This window comes from Montipora foliosa, chromosome 8 (assembly GCF_036669935.1).
Source record: "Montipora foliosa isolate CH-2021 chromosome 8, ASM3666993v2, whole genome shotgun sequence".
Taxonomy (NCBI): domain Eukaryota; kingdom Metazoa; phylum Cnidaria; class Anthozoa; order Scleractinia; family Acroporidae; genus Montipora; species Montipora foliosa.
In genome coordinates, this window is record NC_090876.1 from 47,605,895 (window position 1) to 47,624,395 (window position 18,501).

At 39.7% G+C, this 18,501-nt stretch overlaps 2 protein-coding genes across 2 annotated transcripts; one reads left to right on the plus strand and one right to left on the minus strand.

The window, feature by feature from the left end:
* The first annotated feature begins 23 nt into the window (after positions 1–23).
* Positions 24–18,227, plus strand: LOC137967853 (small ribosomal subunit protein uS5-like). Its single transcript, XM_068814449.1, has 12 exons — positions 24–1,312; positions 1,547–1,609; positions 2,151–2,433; positions 2,887–3,254; positions 8,673–8,738; positions 8,965–9,093; positions 9,911–10,020; positions 10,596–10,728; positions 17,145–17,279; positions 17,586–17,675; positions 17,799–17,969; positions 18,044–18,227. The coding sequence occupies exons 6-12, from the start codon at positions 9,082–9,084 to the stop codon at positions 18,086–18,088; spliced, it is 696 nt and encodes a 231-aa protein (XP_068670550.1). The 5' UTR covers positions 24–1,312; positions 1,547–1,609; positions 2,151–2,433; positions 2,887–3,254; positions 8,673–8,738; positions 8,965–9,081; the 3' UTR covers positions 18,089–18,227.
* LOC137968887 (histone H3-like) lies at positions 3,965–4,375 on the minus strand. Its single transcript, XM_068815357.1, has one exon. It carries the CDS (start codon positions 4,373–4,375, stop codon positions 3,965–3,967), a length of 411 nt encoding a protein of 136 aa, XP_068671458.1.
* Positions 18,228–18,501: the final 274 nt, after the last annotated feature.

Below are 18,501 nucleotides of genomic sequence, written 5' to 3' on the forward strand. Positions count from 1 at the left end.
ATTGGTTCCGGAGCTATTTAAGTTTTAAAAATGTGCAAAATATGCAAATGAGTTGACTGACGACGTCATATACTCAACTCAAAATAACATCATGTGTATAAATAGAGCTATTTTGGCCAATTTGCAGCGCAGACCATTGAAACTTGGTAGGCTAGGCTAATAGTTCTACAGAAAACACACACACGGCTATAAAACATTTTGTTTCCATGGCAACGCACTCCAGTCCCCACCCACTTGATTTCAATATGTAAGTGATTTTCAGCCCAAAAAACGTTGAACAAGGTCACAAACTCAAGCGAACGTTTTTATATGCCTGTTGGATCATGTATATGTGGCACCATTTGTAAATATGAAAATGGGACGCCAAAGGTGGACAGAACACCTTTAACATTGGGGAGGTCTGGAACACAGTATGTTGCCATGGTAACAAAACTGTCACGCTCAAGTTGTGGAGCACATTTAGAAGAATCTTTCTGCAAAAATTCAAACATTTCTGATAAAAATTGGCCGAGATATCCTTTTGCATCACATTTGATCAAAATTTGGTTTAGTGTATGACGTCATCACTTGGCTAATTGAAATATTTTAAAAACTCGAATATCTCTGGAACAAAAAGACATATTTGAAAATAGTAAACAGCATTTTTCTTCTCATGCAGACTACTTGTTTGTGCTCTGAGATGGCTTCGATAGAAGAGATGCGATTTTCGTCATACTGGCACTTTAAAATACACACAGATATCGATTAATACAACTGAGAAGCGTTTCAACGATTTGTAATGAAAGTAAACATCGCTACTTGCCCGAGATTATATCCGTCATCGGTCATCGAGTCCCGTCAGAGACTGATAAAATTTATGCTTTCAGTAGGTACCATAACGGGAACCAGTATTTTGGTGGGATTCTTAATAAAATCTATGAAATGAGCTCATGATTAGGCGAAATCTGCAGAATTGACGGGCAGATGAAAGGGATTCCTTGGGTCCATGTGATCTGCTGACAGAGCGAACTAGTCGCTCGATATGTCGAATCAGATGCTAAAATTTGGCCTCAACAGGACCCACTTTCAAGAGAACTCACTATTTTTGGGAGTTTCAAAGATCGTTGATGGTTTCTATACTTAGGCTGACAGTAAACGTAAGTGTCTCGTTTAATGATGATATTTCTTTTCAATCAAGGATTTGCCCGAAGGCACGGCCTTCTCCGCGGTATGTCAAGAAACCAAGGTTAACTTACCAGCTTGCAAGTTGCGCGTGTCTCTGAGGTCCGCTGCTGATCAGATATGGGAAGATTATAACAACGGAAACCTGATGGTAATTTTAAAGAAGAACTTGTTGAGTGGAATATCTGCAATATGATCTCACCTAAGGATGTGTATTGATATTATGAAAGAGGAATACGAACGGGCGTGTTACATTTTGGCTGGTAAAACTTAAAGAATGTCTTGGCGCTGGTCTTAGATGAATATGTGTCAGCTTTTTCATACAATCATTCAGGAGCACTAGCTGCTGTTATGATCTTTCCTGACTCTGCAATTTGTTTTTCAGGTGGCAATCAGACTGATTGATCAGACGAAACTCGGAAGTTAAAAAAACATCGCATTCCTCCAGGTACAGTTAAGCTAAGTATCTATTATGCATCGAACTCACTGTCTCTTTTCTGATTGGCCGAAAGCGCACAGTGAATTTTCGAAATCAACGTCTCTGACCCCATCTAGCAGCAGATTTTATTTCTCTAAACTGGCTTTATTTCGGTTTAAAGAAAAGCGGATTGTATAGGAACTGCGTCACAGCAAAACTAAACCAATCAGTTTGGCGATAATCACAGGGGAGACAATACAGGGAGACCATTGAGACTTGAGCAAATTCATGTACGGTGTATTGTAGTCTCACAGACACTATAAAGAAACTCGACCAGTCTTAATCAATCACACTCATGGTATTACCCTTCAATGTGCTCTTGGAAGGAAAGTTTCGTATTTGTTTAAAGAAAAAACATAGTTTTTCCTGTTTTCGTTCGTCAGTTTGTGGAATATCATTATAGAAACCCTGAATAGTTGTTTGGCTGGTTATTGGTTTGCAGTAAAAAAAAGCTGGCATAATTTGTCAGGAAACGTTGTGATGTTTGGTCACATATATTCGTTCCTTGCAGTGTTTCTCGACAAAAGAGCAGATCTGGAACTTAAACTCCGTTCATATCAACATGAACTTTCGTGCCCTGCATTGGAAGACAAAAACTCCATAATTTGTGCGCCAACGAACAGTGGAAAGACGTACGTAGCCCTTGGGATAGCTAAAGCACATTTGGAAAAGCAGAAGGAAATAGGGAGCAAGTGCCCGACAGAGGTTTCTCACCCAAAAGTGTTGTTCGTTGTAAACAAAGTTAATCTGGTTTTACAACAGAGGCAGCGTTTTGATTACTACTTATCCAACAGGTAATACACGCTGTCTTGTGTTTTTTATACATAAAACCGTATAATAAAGCAGCGACATAACAGAAGAAAAAGTTTATGGTTAAGAAAAAAAATAAAGTAGCTCTCAAGGGGAGCCTGAGTCCTTTTCTTGAAGGAATTAAAATCCTCTTTAAAAGGAAATTATTATTTGCGACACAATGCTGCCATAATTTAATTCAATTGTTCGTTACCACTGCTCAATAAGAATTCAGTAAGTCAGTCAGTCAGTCAGTCAGTCGGTCAGTCAGTCAGTCAGTCAGTCAGTCAGACGGTCGGTCGGTCGGTCGGTCGGCCAACCAAATGCAAACCAACCAGTTAGCCAAGTCACTTACCAAAGAACCGCCCAACAACCTGTAGTAAGTCAAAGTTGATCATTCGGTCTTCGTCGTGATTGATAGAAGTCCCAAATTAATAAAGCGTACGTTTATTTCACAGCTATGATATTACACATATATCAGGAGCCAATGCCCAAGAAAAACTACTCGATGAGATAATCCAAGAAAATAAAGTCATTGTCTTGACCGCCCAGATCCTGGTGGATGCTCTGAAGTCTAGAAGGGTCGCCATAAACGACTTCTCTTTACTGATATTTGATGAATGCCATCACACTGATAAAGGACACCCCTACAATGATATCATGCTCAAGTACTTGGAAATTAAATTTCCTTCACGAGGTGGTCCTAGTTTCTGTCTGCCTACTAAGCTGTGAATTGTGTGTCTCTTTCGAGAAAGTCGAGGCACGTCGTTAGCATTGTAAGTTTTTACTTGTGGATGCGGACTGCAGAGAGAACAAGCCCGGCAAAGTTAGTAACGAACGTTGTTATTCTGTGTTTGTTTCATGCAAATGTTTGGGAATAAATAGCTTGGTACGCAGTTTTATTGGAGTTTTTCATTGAAATACTTTATTAAAAAGTTTTAAAGAGGCCGAGGCATATTCTCTTTTCCAACAACACAATGAAAGTCGCAGTGAATCAACCGATATGTAAAGGCGATACGCTGTCTAATGCGAAGAAACGCTAGAGAGAATGATATTGGACTCATGTTTTGTTGATGTTTGGTCAGTTTGTTGGTTGGCTAGTTTCGTTGGTCTGTTAGTTCGTTCGTTCGTTCATTGTTCGTTCTCGCCTTCGTTTGTTCTTTCGCTGATTTGTTATTTTTTTCCTTCGTCTGTTTGTTCGTTGGTTCGCGTATTCATTAGTTCTATCCTTCGTCTGTGCGTTCGTTCTTTCGTTCATTTGTTTGTTCTATTCTTCGTTGTTCGTTGGTTTGTTGGTTCATTCGTTTGTTCTTTCCTTCGTTAGTTTGCTTGTTTGTTCGTTCGTTTTTCCCTTCGCATGTTTGTTGTTCGTTTTCAACACAGCTTTAGCGTCAGAAAAAAAGAAATGTAGAACGTGTTAAGACAGAGAACTGCTGAGAGTTAAGGGTAAAATTTATTGGTCATTGACTTTTTCTTCAAGTGGTGGCTCCTAAAGGAGCCGTTTTAGTTTTTGAAGTGTCTGAAGCGTAAGCTCACTTAAGCACGCTCGCCTCTGATTCGTCTGGCCAACTGGATATCCTTTGGCATAATGGTGACACGTTTGGCATGGATAGCGCACATGTTGGTATCCTCAAGCAAGCCCACTAGATAGGCTTCACTGGCCTCTTGGAGAGCTAAGACGGCAGAGCTTTGAAAGCGCAGGTCCGTTTTGAAATCCTGCGCAATCTCTCGCACAAGACGCTGAAAGGGCAGCTTACGGATGAGTAGTTCTGTAGATTTCTGATAACGGCGAATTTCTCGGAGAGCAACTGTTCCGGGTCTGTAACGATGAGGTTTCTTGACACCACCAGTAGCAGGAGCGCTCTTCCGGGCTGCTTTTGTAGCCAACTGCTTACGAGGAGCTTTTCCACCAGTCGTTTTTCGAGCCGTTTGCTTGGTACGAGCCATGACTGACAGTAGAGATTTGTCGTTTTGAAAGCGATCAAAAAGTTTTGATTTGTTTCACCACCTTGAAGTAAAATCGATTTATAACAGAAAGCCCGTGATCTGATTGGTCGATTAACGACGTATGTGATTGGCTGTGAGAAATTTGCTTACCTGTTGTGAAACTTTCGATCTTAGGCAACTCGTTGCTTGCAATTTCAAAATGACTCGACAGCAAGCAGAATATTACGGAATTGTTGGCACTATGACATATATTTTTTTTCTGTTTAGTTTCAGACTGACTTTGGTAACAAGAAATGAGAATTTCTCGTAACAGTTTTCCCGAACGGCCAAGTAAATCATCCGAAGTGAAACATGCCTAGTATAAATATTCATGAAACTGTCGGCAAAGCGTTGACCTTTCCTTTGTTTTAAAAGCTTTTGTCTTGACTATAGCCCCAGACATTTTTTAGGTGTTCTTTGATAAAAAAAAAAGTCAGTATTGGGGAATTTTCCAGTAGTTTTAAAAACAGTAAAGAAAAATTAAGAAAGAAACTTTTTAAGGCTGCAGAATGAGAAAAAAAGTTCGTTAGGTACCTAGCTGTGATTGTTGGTAAGTTCATGAGCAATTTAAGCTTATATGGGTCTATCGTCAAGAGATCCAGATTGGCTGAACACCTCGGCTCTCCTGCGCGCCATCTGATCTGACGAAAGTGGTCGGGTACTCTGTGAAACCACAGCTTGAAATGCCTTGAGAAGTTAACCCATGATTCGAAAATAAATTTGGTCCAAAAGTCTTGCTAGTCATTTCCCTCATTCTCAGTGTTTGGAAAACCCACACTTGATCAGTGAACGATTTGCGTCCACTCGTCCACTCGAGCAAACCATCCGCCATGTTTAAATTACTTAGCAGCCTGGCCTTACTGTTCAAATTTCTCGACCAATCAGAGTGAATGATTTGTGCGCGAAGAACTCTCGGATCGTCATTTGAACATTTTGGGGAGAGAAGATCGATCAAGGCTTTTCGTATTTCGGCAATGTTCATACATTTACCAATAAACTCCCTTGCTCGCAAGAGGCTTATATTTATTCTTATATTGATTCGTGAACTATTACAGTTAACGCCCGGGTTAACACCAGTTAATTATTGAGCGTGAGAGCTTTGTTACAGCGGCGAAGCGAAATTGTTCTCGCAGCTAACGAAATTGCGAAAATCGTGAATTCTGGCTCGATTTTATCCCTGCCGGTTGTTTGCGACTCTGACTCTGCGAAAATACAAGGGCAACTAATCTCACTTCCAGGATTTTTGGATGGCTTCTTCAACAAGATCCAGAGATCTGACGGATTTCAATTCTGACGGATTTCAATTCTGATGGGTCATTATATCCACTCTTTATCACCTGATGCATGCTACACTTCATGCTACAATCATGGTACCAAAAAACTGCCCAATAATTGGTGAACACGTTGTTATTACTTTTGTTTCACAATAGTTTACCATAGCAACAGTGTGACCTGCTTAAAAAAAACCCTTAATTACAGCTTTAGAGGCTTATAACTCAAAAACGGCCCGGTTAATTTTTATTTATTACATCAACTTTTGATAAGCATGATAAAGCATGATAAAGCCATCTTAAATCTGGTGGTTCTTAGCCCCATGTACAGAATTTTTTTAAACTTACCAAAACTTGTGTCTTATCTTGATTGATGATTTAAAAAAATTTCACCGTGCCGTTTTTGAGTTATAAGCCCCTAGGGCTGTAATTAAGGGTGTTTTTAGCAGGTTATATTGTTGCTATGGTAACCTATTGTGAAACAGAAATGATAACAACGTGTTTCCCAATGATTGGGCAGTTTCTTTGATACCATGATTGTAGCATCAAGTGATAAAGAGTGGAAATAACGACCCATCAAAATTGAAGTGCTGGAAACTGTTTTGAGCCACCTTAAGAGCAAAGGTACGGATTAAAAACATCCTTGCGCTTTTGTTTCTCAGTGCTTATGCGGACTCTTGCTAGCGAATGTGTGTACGTTTTTTTCTCTCTTTGCACGTGCCTGTAACTGTGTTCCCGCGCGCGTAAGCGCGCGAGCGCGTAATTGTGCTTACTTAATTCGTTAATTACATAATGGTAGCGTTCCTTTTAACCGATCTAAAACCGGATTTTGCGATCGAAAATTAGATTTCCCGTTCCATTTTTGGCGAAACCAATCTTCGATTGCAATCTAAACAATCCACCTCCGAACGTGGATCGTTGGGATTGGTAACTGAAACGGGTTTCAGATTTTCGTTCCATTTGTGCGAGTTTGGTGTGGATTATACCAGGTGGTCTGTCTGCTCGGCACACAACAAACAACATGTTGTTTCATTTAAAAGTCAAGTTAAGCAAATCGTCGAAAACAATTGGAAGTTCTTTGGGTAAAATGTCTTTATTTTTTGCAGTTCTCTCAACAGTCGACCCTGACCAGTTTTTCGTTCACGTTCAAGTTTGAAACTCCGCCATTGCAAATTAAATGGTCAAGAAATGAGGTGTTGTTTCTTCTGTCTTTGAACAAAGAAAGGGAAAACTTAATCTATATTTAGATTTTCGTTCCCGCTAAAACGAAAATTGAAACAATCTGGATTCACTAGATCCGAAATGGGATTGGTTAAAAGGAACGCTACCAATGTAACTGTTCAAAATAATTAGCGCCATTGTTACGTCATTTGATTGACATATGACCTTAGACACTTTCTCCCCTCCAAACCTTGGAGCTTTAAACAAAAAAAAAAAATCCGAACTCTTTCCATTTGGAACCGTTGAGAGTTTTCTGATAGGTAGCTATGTAGCTGATGGAAAACAGCTTTCTCCAGAATTTTCGACAGGATCGGTAAAATTGATATAGGTCGGTAATTGTCCAGATCATCTTTGTTTCCAAATTTGAACAAGGGTACAACCTTTGCTTGCTTCCATTCAGACGGGACCACACCAGAATTAATGGAGAGATTTATCAAATGTGTTACACAGTCAGCTATCACAAATGCACTGTCCTTTAAAAGTCGAGGTGGTAGACCGTCTAGACCTGTTGCTTTCTTGAGTTTGAGGCATTTAAGTTGCTTAAGCACAAACGGCTTACCCACTGCTGTGAACTCAAAATGTTTCTTTGTAAACAACTCCTGGGTTTTAGCATTAAAAACTGGTCTTGCAGACCTGCATGATTCAAATAACTTGTTCACAACAGATGTAAAGAAAGTGTTGAACAATTCGGAAATGCTTTGTTTATCAGTAATAATCTTGTCATCAGCCTTGATACAGGTCGGAATAGATTTCTGTTTAGCGTCCGGCAATATTTTCTTTACAGACCTCCAGAAAGATTCAGAATCGCCGCTATTCTCTTCGAGTAGTGATCTACTATAGCTTTCTTTAGCACGTTTAAGCCTTGCACTAACTTTATTCCGGAGTAGTCGATATGCAGCCAAATCGGTGTCTAGTTTTGATCTACGGTATTTCTTGAGACTGGCATCCCGAGCTCTCATCATTTGCTTGATTTCCAGCGTAAGCCATGGACAACTACGACCTCTTACTTTTTTGTCGATAAGTGGAGCGTGTTTGTCACACTCAACCGTAAAGTTGTACTTCCACAAAGACCAGGCTTCATCGACGTTGGTCAAACTCAACACAGTATCCCACGGGACTTTCTTCAAATCACTGCAGAAAATTGTTGGATCGTATTTAGCATAATTCCTGCATTTTATCACACGAGGTTGTTCCTTGAGGTTGTTTATCTTTCGAACTGAAATTAGCATATCATGATCACTCAGACAGGATTCAGCAACTATGGCTCGAGAAATGTTTCGCGGATTTGTGGTGGCAAACAGGTCAATAAGTGTAGTGGTGGTGAAATGATTTCTGAGGGGCCCTTAAAATATACATGTAAACTGCAGAATGAGAAAATTCCATAATTTAACCAATATGATATTAAAATATACACATAAAAATTTAATAGATAATAAAATGCATGACACGCAAAACAGCCATGAAAAGAATGTATATGTAAGAGAAAGTCAAGTTACTGTACATCACTTGCTATAGACATATTATATTTTGAAACTTTTTTATTTGTTTCATTTGTTATAATGGAACTTTGAAGAAGAACAAAAAGTACACTTATGCATGTTTTTCTTAATACTTCCTTAAACTGTTGTTATCATTACAAAAAGAACGCTTTAGAGATTGGGAATTTTCTTACATGTGCATTCGTTGTATGATATTTGTTTATTTCCTAATATAATAATAAGAAATAAACTGGTAACTACATGTTCAGTTCATCTCATTTTTTGAAGGAGTACATTAGAGTGTCTCATATCAGAGAATGCCAAAGGCTCATTCGTAAAGCAGAAGAAGAGAAGGTACTAATAGTGTAAAGAGTCACTGATGTTCTTCTTTTTAGTACAGATTGCTACATTTTCATGGGGGCCGACAGAAGTATTGTAAATCATGCAGCTCCCTTGCAGTGTTGTGATTAAGTACATAAATGTTGTACAGCAGCATTTCTATAATTTGGGAACTTACTGTAACCAAAAAGCTTACATTTAGTGTAGAACTCAAACTGTTTATTTTCATCTTCCATTTTAGAAAGCACTGGAGACAAGAAAAGTGGCAAACTACATTAAACGAGCCATCAAAGATGCAGCTGAGTTTAATGCACAACTGGCCCAGCAGAGGAGAGAGGAGAGGTGTTCATACTTTGATATGCAGACACAAGTAAGATGAAACATTTAGTGAATCCCTAGAAACCTACATGTAGATGTCACAGTTACATTTGGGTATTGCTCATCTGTTCCTCAGTTTTTGCTTCAACATGTACTATCCAAGGACAGTACTGTATGTACATGTATTTCCTTGCCTTTGCATTAGTTACCACCCCTCACACACCAAAAATCCTTAAATTACCGCCCCCCCCCCCCTCAAATAAGCGCCCCCTTCAAATAAGCATCCCTCCTATCAACAAAAATTTTAAATAAGTGCCCCCACAAATAAGTGCCCCTCCCCTCCTCCCATTAGATGGACAAGTTATGAGACAACAAAGGATGTACAGTTTTTGTTGTGTTAAGTGCTAGATTTGTTCATTGTTTCAGGTTGCAAGCATGTTAGTTTGGACAAAAAAAATTACAAGCACTATCCGTGCCACGATTTCAAATTTAGGATCAGATTTTTATGTCGACAAACAGCTTTTGTTGCTGATTATGTGGATATGATGTATTTAAAAATAAATGGTCATGTGAGGTGGCGATTTGGGAAAAATTTGATAAGTGCCTCCCCCCTCGATTTAACACCCCCCTCAAATAATTTGGGATTGATGGTAAGAGCCTCTTGTGATCCAGATAATTAAAATGTATCATTATTGCTTCCCTCTTTTCCCCATTCAAATAATCTCCATCCTCATACATTGCTTACATGTAGTTTATTACATACAACTGGTAATTATCTTAGGGTTGCTTGTATGTAGACCATGTACAGATGTAACACTAAAGTTCAGTAATTGCCTTAACATCTAAAAGTGAGCATTATTTTGTTGCAGATAATTCATGTCCCATCCAATGAGACAACGAGATTACCAAAGCAGTGCACTAAGCCAAGTTTATATCCTGTAGCTCTTTTACCAGGACAGTTCCAGGAATACTTCAAAGGGTAATTTATGTTCGTAATAGATTTTACATGCTTGGGTCTCTTAAGCATTAAGGCTGCCCATCAATTTAAGAGTATCTGCTTCCCTGAGAATAGAAGGGTGGCAGATCAGTGTAAGTTGTGAGAACATGAAGTGTGTATTAACCAGTTTAATTTGTTCATTCACACAAGCCAATTTAAAGGCTGTTTTTTTTTCCTCTATCTGAATCACATGCATGAAACCCAACTCAATCTGCAAAATCTGGTGCACTTAACATGGTTTTAAAAATTATGCTGATTTTTATCCGTGCTCTCAATATTTCATCCAATTTGGGGAAAATCAAGCTAGAAAGTCGCAGCCTGTAAGTTTACCTTTTACATGTTCATGTATCTTGGAAATTTGTTAAGGGTATTCCAGCCAGGTCAAGGGAAATAATATTATGAAGGATCAGATCAAGCCTTATTAGTGAACTATACATGTGCCTCTTAGTGATTCTTAGCATCTAAGTTTTCTATTTTGTTTGTATTTGTTTTCGGCATTTTGTAAGGAAGGCACATGAAAATAAGATGCTGGTATTTTTTTTCTGTTGATAATACAGGTACAGTCCAGAAGAACTGAACAACTTTCCACTGGGTACTGTGATGGAAATGCCAAAACCACCACTGCCTCCTGCACCATATGTACCCCCACAACAAGAAGAATCTGAGGAATCTGATGACATATCTCTGCCAGTAGGTTGAGCTTAATTTTATCTTAAGTATATTAAAACAGTACTTCTTATGTTGTGATCGTCTGGGTGAGAGTAGTTCTGAAAAGAACTGTTGTTGTTGACTGACGTTTCGACAACCTGAGCGGAAGTCATCTTCTAGGGTTGAATATTTGAATATTTTTTGAGCGGCTATCAGTTATCCCTCAAGGCCTCTTTTACCAGTTGGACCTCTGTTCCCCTTTCACAAGTGGAAAAGGAAAAGGAAATAGAAGTACAGAAACTACAAAATTTTCTCCCGTTTACCAGAGAACTAAGTTTGTTTTTCTTTCTCCTAAACATAGGAACATAGAAATTGACTGTAGCAAACAGTTTTAAAAAGATGGACCATTTGGGTTGATCTTTTACTTTATGGAATGGCTTATGCAGTTTCCTACCCTTATTATAGAAAAAAAGGAACAGTAATAGAATCCCAAAAGTCATTACACCAACACTGTGACGTAGGTATACTTCATTGCTAAGCAGCTTAACAGCTTTAGATTACAGGCCCAATCTTCTTGAACTTTCGATTTTAACCATGAAAAGAGGCACTCATTCCCCTGACTGCAGTGGTTAGAGGTGGTCTGGTTGAGATGGAAAGTTTTTACTAATACCTTTAACTTGAATGAGTTATAATTATTTGAAAAAATGTAGATACAATAAAATGTGCATTGGAAATTAGAACAGTTGGATTGTTCATATATTTTTACCACAAAGCTGGAAAAAGTGTAAAATAAATACCATTGTTTTGCGGTGAAATATTTTTATTTTTTAAGTATGATTTTCTGGAACCTGGGAGTACACATTTTCCGTGTTTATGTTACAAAACTTTCGTGGCTTCTGAAGTGATAAATTGTGCAAAGAAAACTCTGTCAACAAATTTTTTATATTTTTATGTTGCTTCCTTTGTTACATGGGATGTGAACATTTTCCTCTACATTTTTTTCTTGGAATACGCTGCTTCAAGTTAGCATTCTATTTTCTGACTAATATTTGTGGAGATGGTAGTTCTTGGTAACACACGTACGCACAATGGATCTATTTCTCTGCTTGAATTGAACAACCACCGCAACTTAGTTCTACGCCTTTTTTGAAGACTGAAAACAAGAATATTTGTAGCTTGGAATGAGTGTGATTAAAAGGACAGCATTCTTTCATCCTGAGAGAGGCAACGCCCAGTACCATGAGGATGATGGAGTCGACTGTAGACTATAAATATTTCTCTAATAATAAAGTATGTGACAATAACTCGGAGCAATTGGTATCTCTTGAACGTAGGACGTATGTAAAATACTTAGGTGTTCTAATTGACGGTAATTTCTCCCGGAAGCACCATATTAACTACATTTGCACGGAAATAAATAAAGGTATCGGTGTTATTGCAAGGCTTAGACACTTGGTACCGCGCACTACTCTTCTAAGCATTTACCGCTCGCTCATCGAACCGTATATTTCCTATGGTCTCGTTGCTTGAGGCCAAGCTGCGAATGTTCCTTTAAACAAAAATCGTCGTTTTAAAAAAGCGGGTTCTTCGTCTAATGCATTTTTCCGATTACACATCTCACAGTGCGGGAATTCTACCGATAAAAATGCTTTACTTCAAATTGGTTGCCTCTCTGTTACATGACATCGAAAATCATTGTGCTCCTCCCAATACTTCTGAACTTTTAACTCGCTCTGAACAGATTCACTCTCACTCTACTCGTTCCTCAGTAGCTGGAAGCTTCTATATAAAACAGGCGAGAACAAATCATTAGTTGCTTTCTTTTTCCAGAGTTGGTGCGAAAATATGGAATCGCATCCCCCTTGAATTTTGTAAGCTAAGGAAAGCACCTTTTAAACACAAGCTGACTCACCTACTTTTGAAAATTCTTGAAACTAAGGAGATGAATGTTGACTTACGCTACACTGACTTTCTAGCTTATATTTGTATTTTAACTGAGTAGCTTTCTCTTTGACCTGTTGAGAATTTCTTGCCTTATTTTCCCCTCAGGCTAAAGCAATTTATGTGTCTGGCTTAGTTATAACCTTAAATTATCAAAGCTATTATTTATCATTTATTTTTATTTATTCGCTCATTTATTTATTTATTTATTTATATTTATTTTTTTTGCGTGTGTATGAGTGTGTCTGTGTGAGCTTTTTAATTATACAGTGTCAGTTTAAGTAGCCCGTCTAGAATGGCTCTGCTAACATCGGCGTACGGGAAAACTTTTGTTGGGGGGGCTGAACATAATTTGCCCGAATGAAACTTGTTGGTCACAGATGCACAAGATGATTCTTTCGTGACGTCAAGTTTTCTTCGCCATACCGTGAGAGCAAGGGTGTTCAAAATAGTGCAAATATTTTCGGTAAATCGAGATCAACAGTTCTAAAATACAAAACCAAAGATAAAACGTACCCATTTGAACTCTAAAAGAAATCAGTATGAAGAACGATTACTTTGAGACCCAAATATGTCTATAACCGTTTGCATATTATTCTGCATTGTCTTGTTTGCATACTTTCTTTCAATGTTGATACACTCTTTCTTTAATAGGAATGTTGTTTTTCCGGCCCAGGCTGAATATTCTTATTATCTGACGGTTTTAGGCTGAAAATATTCATGTATTATTCTTGAAATAGCTTATGACATTTCCGGTTTAGAATTTATTGGGGTAGTGCTGTTTTTGTTTTCGATAGTTTTGTTATTTAAAAAAGAAAGAATTTGTCATAATACTTTTTTGCGGTTTAGTTTATGTCTTTTGTGCTGAATACTCTACATATGTATTACATGTATTACATGTACCTGCTAGTGCAGGTTTTTTCGTTTTGTTGGCTATCTTCGCCGTTCAGAGAAAGGAATAATTTTATACGGTTAAATTAAAAACATAAAATTGTATTGTATTTACAGACGTTTCAACACACAAAGTTATATCTAACCTTTTCAAAATCTCAGCCTCGGCTTTATTCTTAAAGTGTTCTCAAAATTTCGCAAATTTCAGCCTCGATATTCTTACAGATTATATTCTTGGAAAAAAAAGAGTGTAACAGCGATACTTCTAAGTCGGTCTTGTCCCATTGTGTATCTTAAAAATGTCCTGATGCGGCGAAGGGCGCTGAAAGACCTTTCAGCAGAGCGCGAGGTTGCAGGATTTGTGGCCAGGATGGAGGCAACTTTATATAGAACAGGCAAAATGTCATGGAGACCATTTTGATGCATGGACTTTACCATAACGGCTGCGTTTTTCTCTGGGTCATGGATCCCCGCAGAGGCAATTTTCAAAGATTGACTTGACATCTCACTTGATAGCATTTTACTATCAACGCCACAGAAATCTGATACAGTTTGGATGTTGTTGATGCTTGGAGAACAGCTGAATACGATTTCGCCCTATGCGCACAAAACAGCCAGGTCATTGCCCTCAAACTTTGATTGAAGTTCACTGACGACTTTGTCAATACTTGTGTAATAAGCTGTGATGCGAAAGCCGGAGTGTGTCTTTGCCCGAAAGGTACATCAGTTTTGCCCGAATAATACTATTTTTTTTCCAACAGGGGGGGCTGCAGGCCCCCCAGCCCCGTACGCTGGTGTCTGCTAAGTGCGGGCTACAAAGGCCTTTTTCAATGATTATTGTCAAAATAAAGTCGCTGTTGTCAAAGTATTCTCGTTTGTCTCACGATGTGGTCACTTGTGATGTAGATCGCGACGTTTCGAATGCGTACTGCTAGTCTTCATCAGGCGATGAGGTAGACTGGTGGTTACGCGTCACCTTTTTAGCAGAATGCTCCGCTGTGATTGGTTGGTTTACAGTAGCTGTGATTGGTGCATTTTGATCCTCGCTGTTTCGGTGTACTGTTCCCGCGGCGGTCCGCTGCCGTACGGTTCTCCTGTTGTTGTGTTTCTTGATCGTGGGCATCCATGCTTCCGAAATTTCTATTCCACTATCACTGGTGAGGTTGTTAGGGTGAGGTCTTATGTGAATCACCTCTTTGACCCTGTGTGTGTACCAATGAGGATCACGATCAATAAACTTTACTTCGTTCTAAGGCGAGTTGTTAGCGTGTTCTGAAACGGGGGCAAACACGTTCCCAGGGCCTTTTCCTTGTTTTGGGCGCGGGGCGAGAAAAGAATGGTGAAAGTGTCGTCAACATAGAGTCGCCAGATCCTAGGTTTGTAGGTTTGGCTGCTCCTAATTGTTCGTAAATTGATCCGTTACTGGAAGTACGTGGATCTCAATACGACATTCAGAAGGTCAGTGATCTGAGCAGGTGATAGTGTCATGCGGTCCGCAAGGCTGGGGTCGTCCTCTAGTTTCTGTAGCGCGGTTTGTACAGCGGCGTCGATGGGAACGTGTGTGACCAAAACGGACCACACGACACTAACACCTGTTCAGATCGCTGACCTCCAGAATTTCGTACTGAGGTCCACCTACTTCCAGTATAACGGATCAAATTGCGAACAATTAGAAGGAGCAGCCATGGGAAGCCAGGTCTCCGCCGTTATTGCTAACCTATGTATGGAGAATTTTGAACGACAGGCAATAACTACTTCGGTCTAAAAATCTAGGATCTGGACTGCGGAAACGTTGACAGCTTCTTGCAGTATCTGAACAACCAGCAGCCTTCCATTCGCCTCACCATGGAGACAGAGCCACGAGCAGTTCTTTCTTGCTACTCCACTATATTGTAAAATTGTATTTTATCCAGTAACTAGTCAAAGTACCACTTTACTATTCTAGTGCTGTCTGGATCATGGTGCATCAAAGGAACCGATGAATCCATGACCAGAGTGAATTTATCGGTTCTTTTGATGCACCATGATCCGAGTGATCTTGGATCACTTGCCGTATTTATACTAGAGATGACCCTAGCGGGTAGACGACCTTAGCGCACCAAAGCGGCTAAGGTCGTCTAGTATAATTTCGAGAAAAAAGGGAGACAACCTTGCCGTCCGACGACTTAGCCATCCGAAGTTAAGGGCATCTGATCGATGACCTTAACGCGTAAGGACGTCTGGTGTCCTCTAGCGTAAGGACGAAAGTAAGGCCGTCTGCCGGTAAGGTCGTCCCGAATTTACTCTACAAGACCTTAACTAAAAGTGTTAAGGTCATCTGGACGACTTAGCCGTCTTCTAGAATAAATACGGCCACTGATCCTGATCCAGATCACCCCTACGTCGACAACATCCAGAGGAGTTTATCCTCGTTATCATGTTTTCACCAACGTAACTAAAAATGCCTGTTGTAGAGTGAGGTAGAGCATAGCAGCTTTTAGTCATGACCTCCAGTTTCATATCTTAATTACTCATCCCCTCTTCTCTAAATATCCGTTACTCTCCTCTTCTCAAGTCTCTCACTGCCTTTAAAACTTCAAGTTCAGTGAGGTTCAGTTTCCAGCCAGGGCTTTCTTTAAACTTTTCTTTCTTTTCGTGCGACTCTGAAGTCTCACTAGATTTTTGTACAATTTAACCATCTAGCTAAAGCCTGCCGTTCGCCATCTGGTTTCTACAGGCGTCCCAGTTAGAGTTGAAAAGACTGACCCCGCTCTGCGGACTACCCCGCAGACCCCCTCTCCACGGACTACCCTACGGACCGGGCCTACGGACTACTCCATGGACTACCCACGGACTACCCTACGGACTACCTTAATAATCAACCAAATTCCTTTTACGCGGTAGAAAAATACAAGAAGCCTACCTGCTCCACCTACATGATCATAACTGCATCATTAATTTTCGCTCCATTATTCAGCGGCCACATACCAAAACGTTGTTTCCACAATGGACGATAAGTAAGCGCTGTTGAATATTTAATGAGGCGTCCCATGGCCTGGCCCTCTCTGATTTTCCTTCACGTCTTGGTGCAAGACATACCCCACCGCTAAAAAACATACCGTAGCAGATAACACTATTCAGTTGAAAATCAGTTCATGTTCAGATTGAGGAAATGAAACCCCTCCTTCCCCACCCTAAGAACAATCATAATTTCGCAAAGTGTACCATCCCATAATATATTTTACTATAAATACCTCGATCGGCCCACTCTCTCCCTTCTCAGTCGCTCAAAGACATCACGGGTTGGATGAGATCTCTAGATCGAAAATCTAGTTTCATCTGCCATCATCACGTTTCTGTGAAAGGATTTGCTGCCCTTAGATAAACGCTCTTTAATCCTAAATAGTACTGAAGTAATTTTTTGGTCGTTTGTACGACGATTTTAGAACGATATGGATTAGAGTTTCACTGTACGTGTGAAGCCTACTTATATGTTGAAAGAGCTTAGCGACGCGGAGAGCTGAAATGTGTACTCTCTAGCAACGCAAATGAAAATATGTAACAGTTGAGCTACTTTGGCTAGCTTTTTGAAAGATCTTCTTTAACGTAAGCTTTAAAGTGAAAGTCGTTGAATTTTCCTCCTCCAGCAAATGGCGGATTCGGAACCAGCCGGTGGTGCTCGCGGAGGTTTTCGTGGAGGATTCGGCGGCCGTGGCCGTGGAAGAGGCCGTGGTCGAGGCCGGGGACGAGGTCGTGGAAGGGGTAAAGCAGAGGACAAGGAGGTACAGAAATATCTGAAACTTGCTCGTAAATAGATTCATTTGGTGAAAAGCGTTCAAGGGACTAGAGGAATGGGGTCCGTCGAATCAATTTGTGCACTCTTCATAATAATGCACTCTTAATAATACACTCTCATTCGTGTGCTTTAATTCATTTTGGTAGATATTTTTTGCTCTGTATTAAAAGATTCAAAATTCAATATTTAACAGCATAGTTATGAATTTCTTCAATATCAAATGATCATAACAATAAATGTGAGACTATTTAAGATCTTCAGCTCTCAGATGTAAACTCTCTTTTACTTTTAGTGGGTGCCTGTGACTAAACTTGGCCGCTTGGTTAAGGACATGAAGATCAAAACTTTGGAGCACATCTATCTCTTTTCTCTTCCCATCAAGGTATTTACGTGTATCTGTTCACGAAAACATGCTAAGGAGCAAGTTACTTTTGTTAAGGAAATATGATTGCTGTTATGCTTGGATTAAACTTTGAGACTTGTATACCTGCTTCTTACATTTTAGGAACATGAGATCATTGACTTCTTCCTTGGGGCTGCCCTGAAAGATGAAGTTCTCAAAATCATGCCAGTGCAGAAACAGACAAGAGCAGGTCAACGTACACGCTTCAAGGCCTTTGTTGCCATTGGGGACAGCAATGGTCATGTTGGTCTTGGTGTGAAGTGCTCCAAGGAGGTAGCAACAGCTATTCGTGGTGCCATCATCCTTGGTGTTGGTTTGTGACTAACATTACTTTCTGTTGTTTTCAGCCAAAGCTACCTTTGCAGCTATCTCTAAGACCTACAGCTATTTGACCCCTGACATGTGGAAGGAGACTGTGTTTACCAAGACTCCATACCAGGAGTTTACAGACTTCCTGGCAAAGAACCAAAGTGGACAGAGAGTGGTTGCCAAGGAACAAGCTATAAAACAACAGTAAATGAAAGCAGAGAAAAGCTGAAATAAAAGTCACAAAATATGTGAACTTGTTGTCTGATTAATCTTTTTATCCGCTGCTGAGTTAACAATGTGATGGCAGCTGTAGTGGTATTCCACAACAATAACATTGTTTCCTTTGAGAAAGTTTTTTCGTATGCAATAATTTCCTGTAATATTGCTTTTTAGCACCAACATAACTGCCATGAAACCACTCTGTTTAGTAAATTTTGTTTCTCAATAGGTCCCTTTCGATATACTTAATTCAGCTTGATAGTGGTTGCAGAGGACA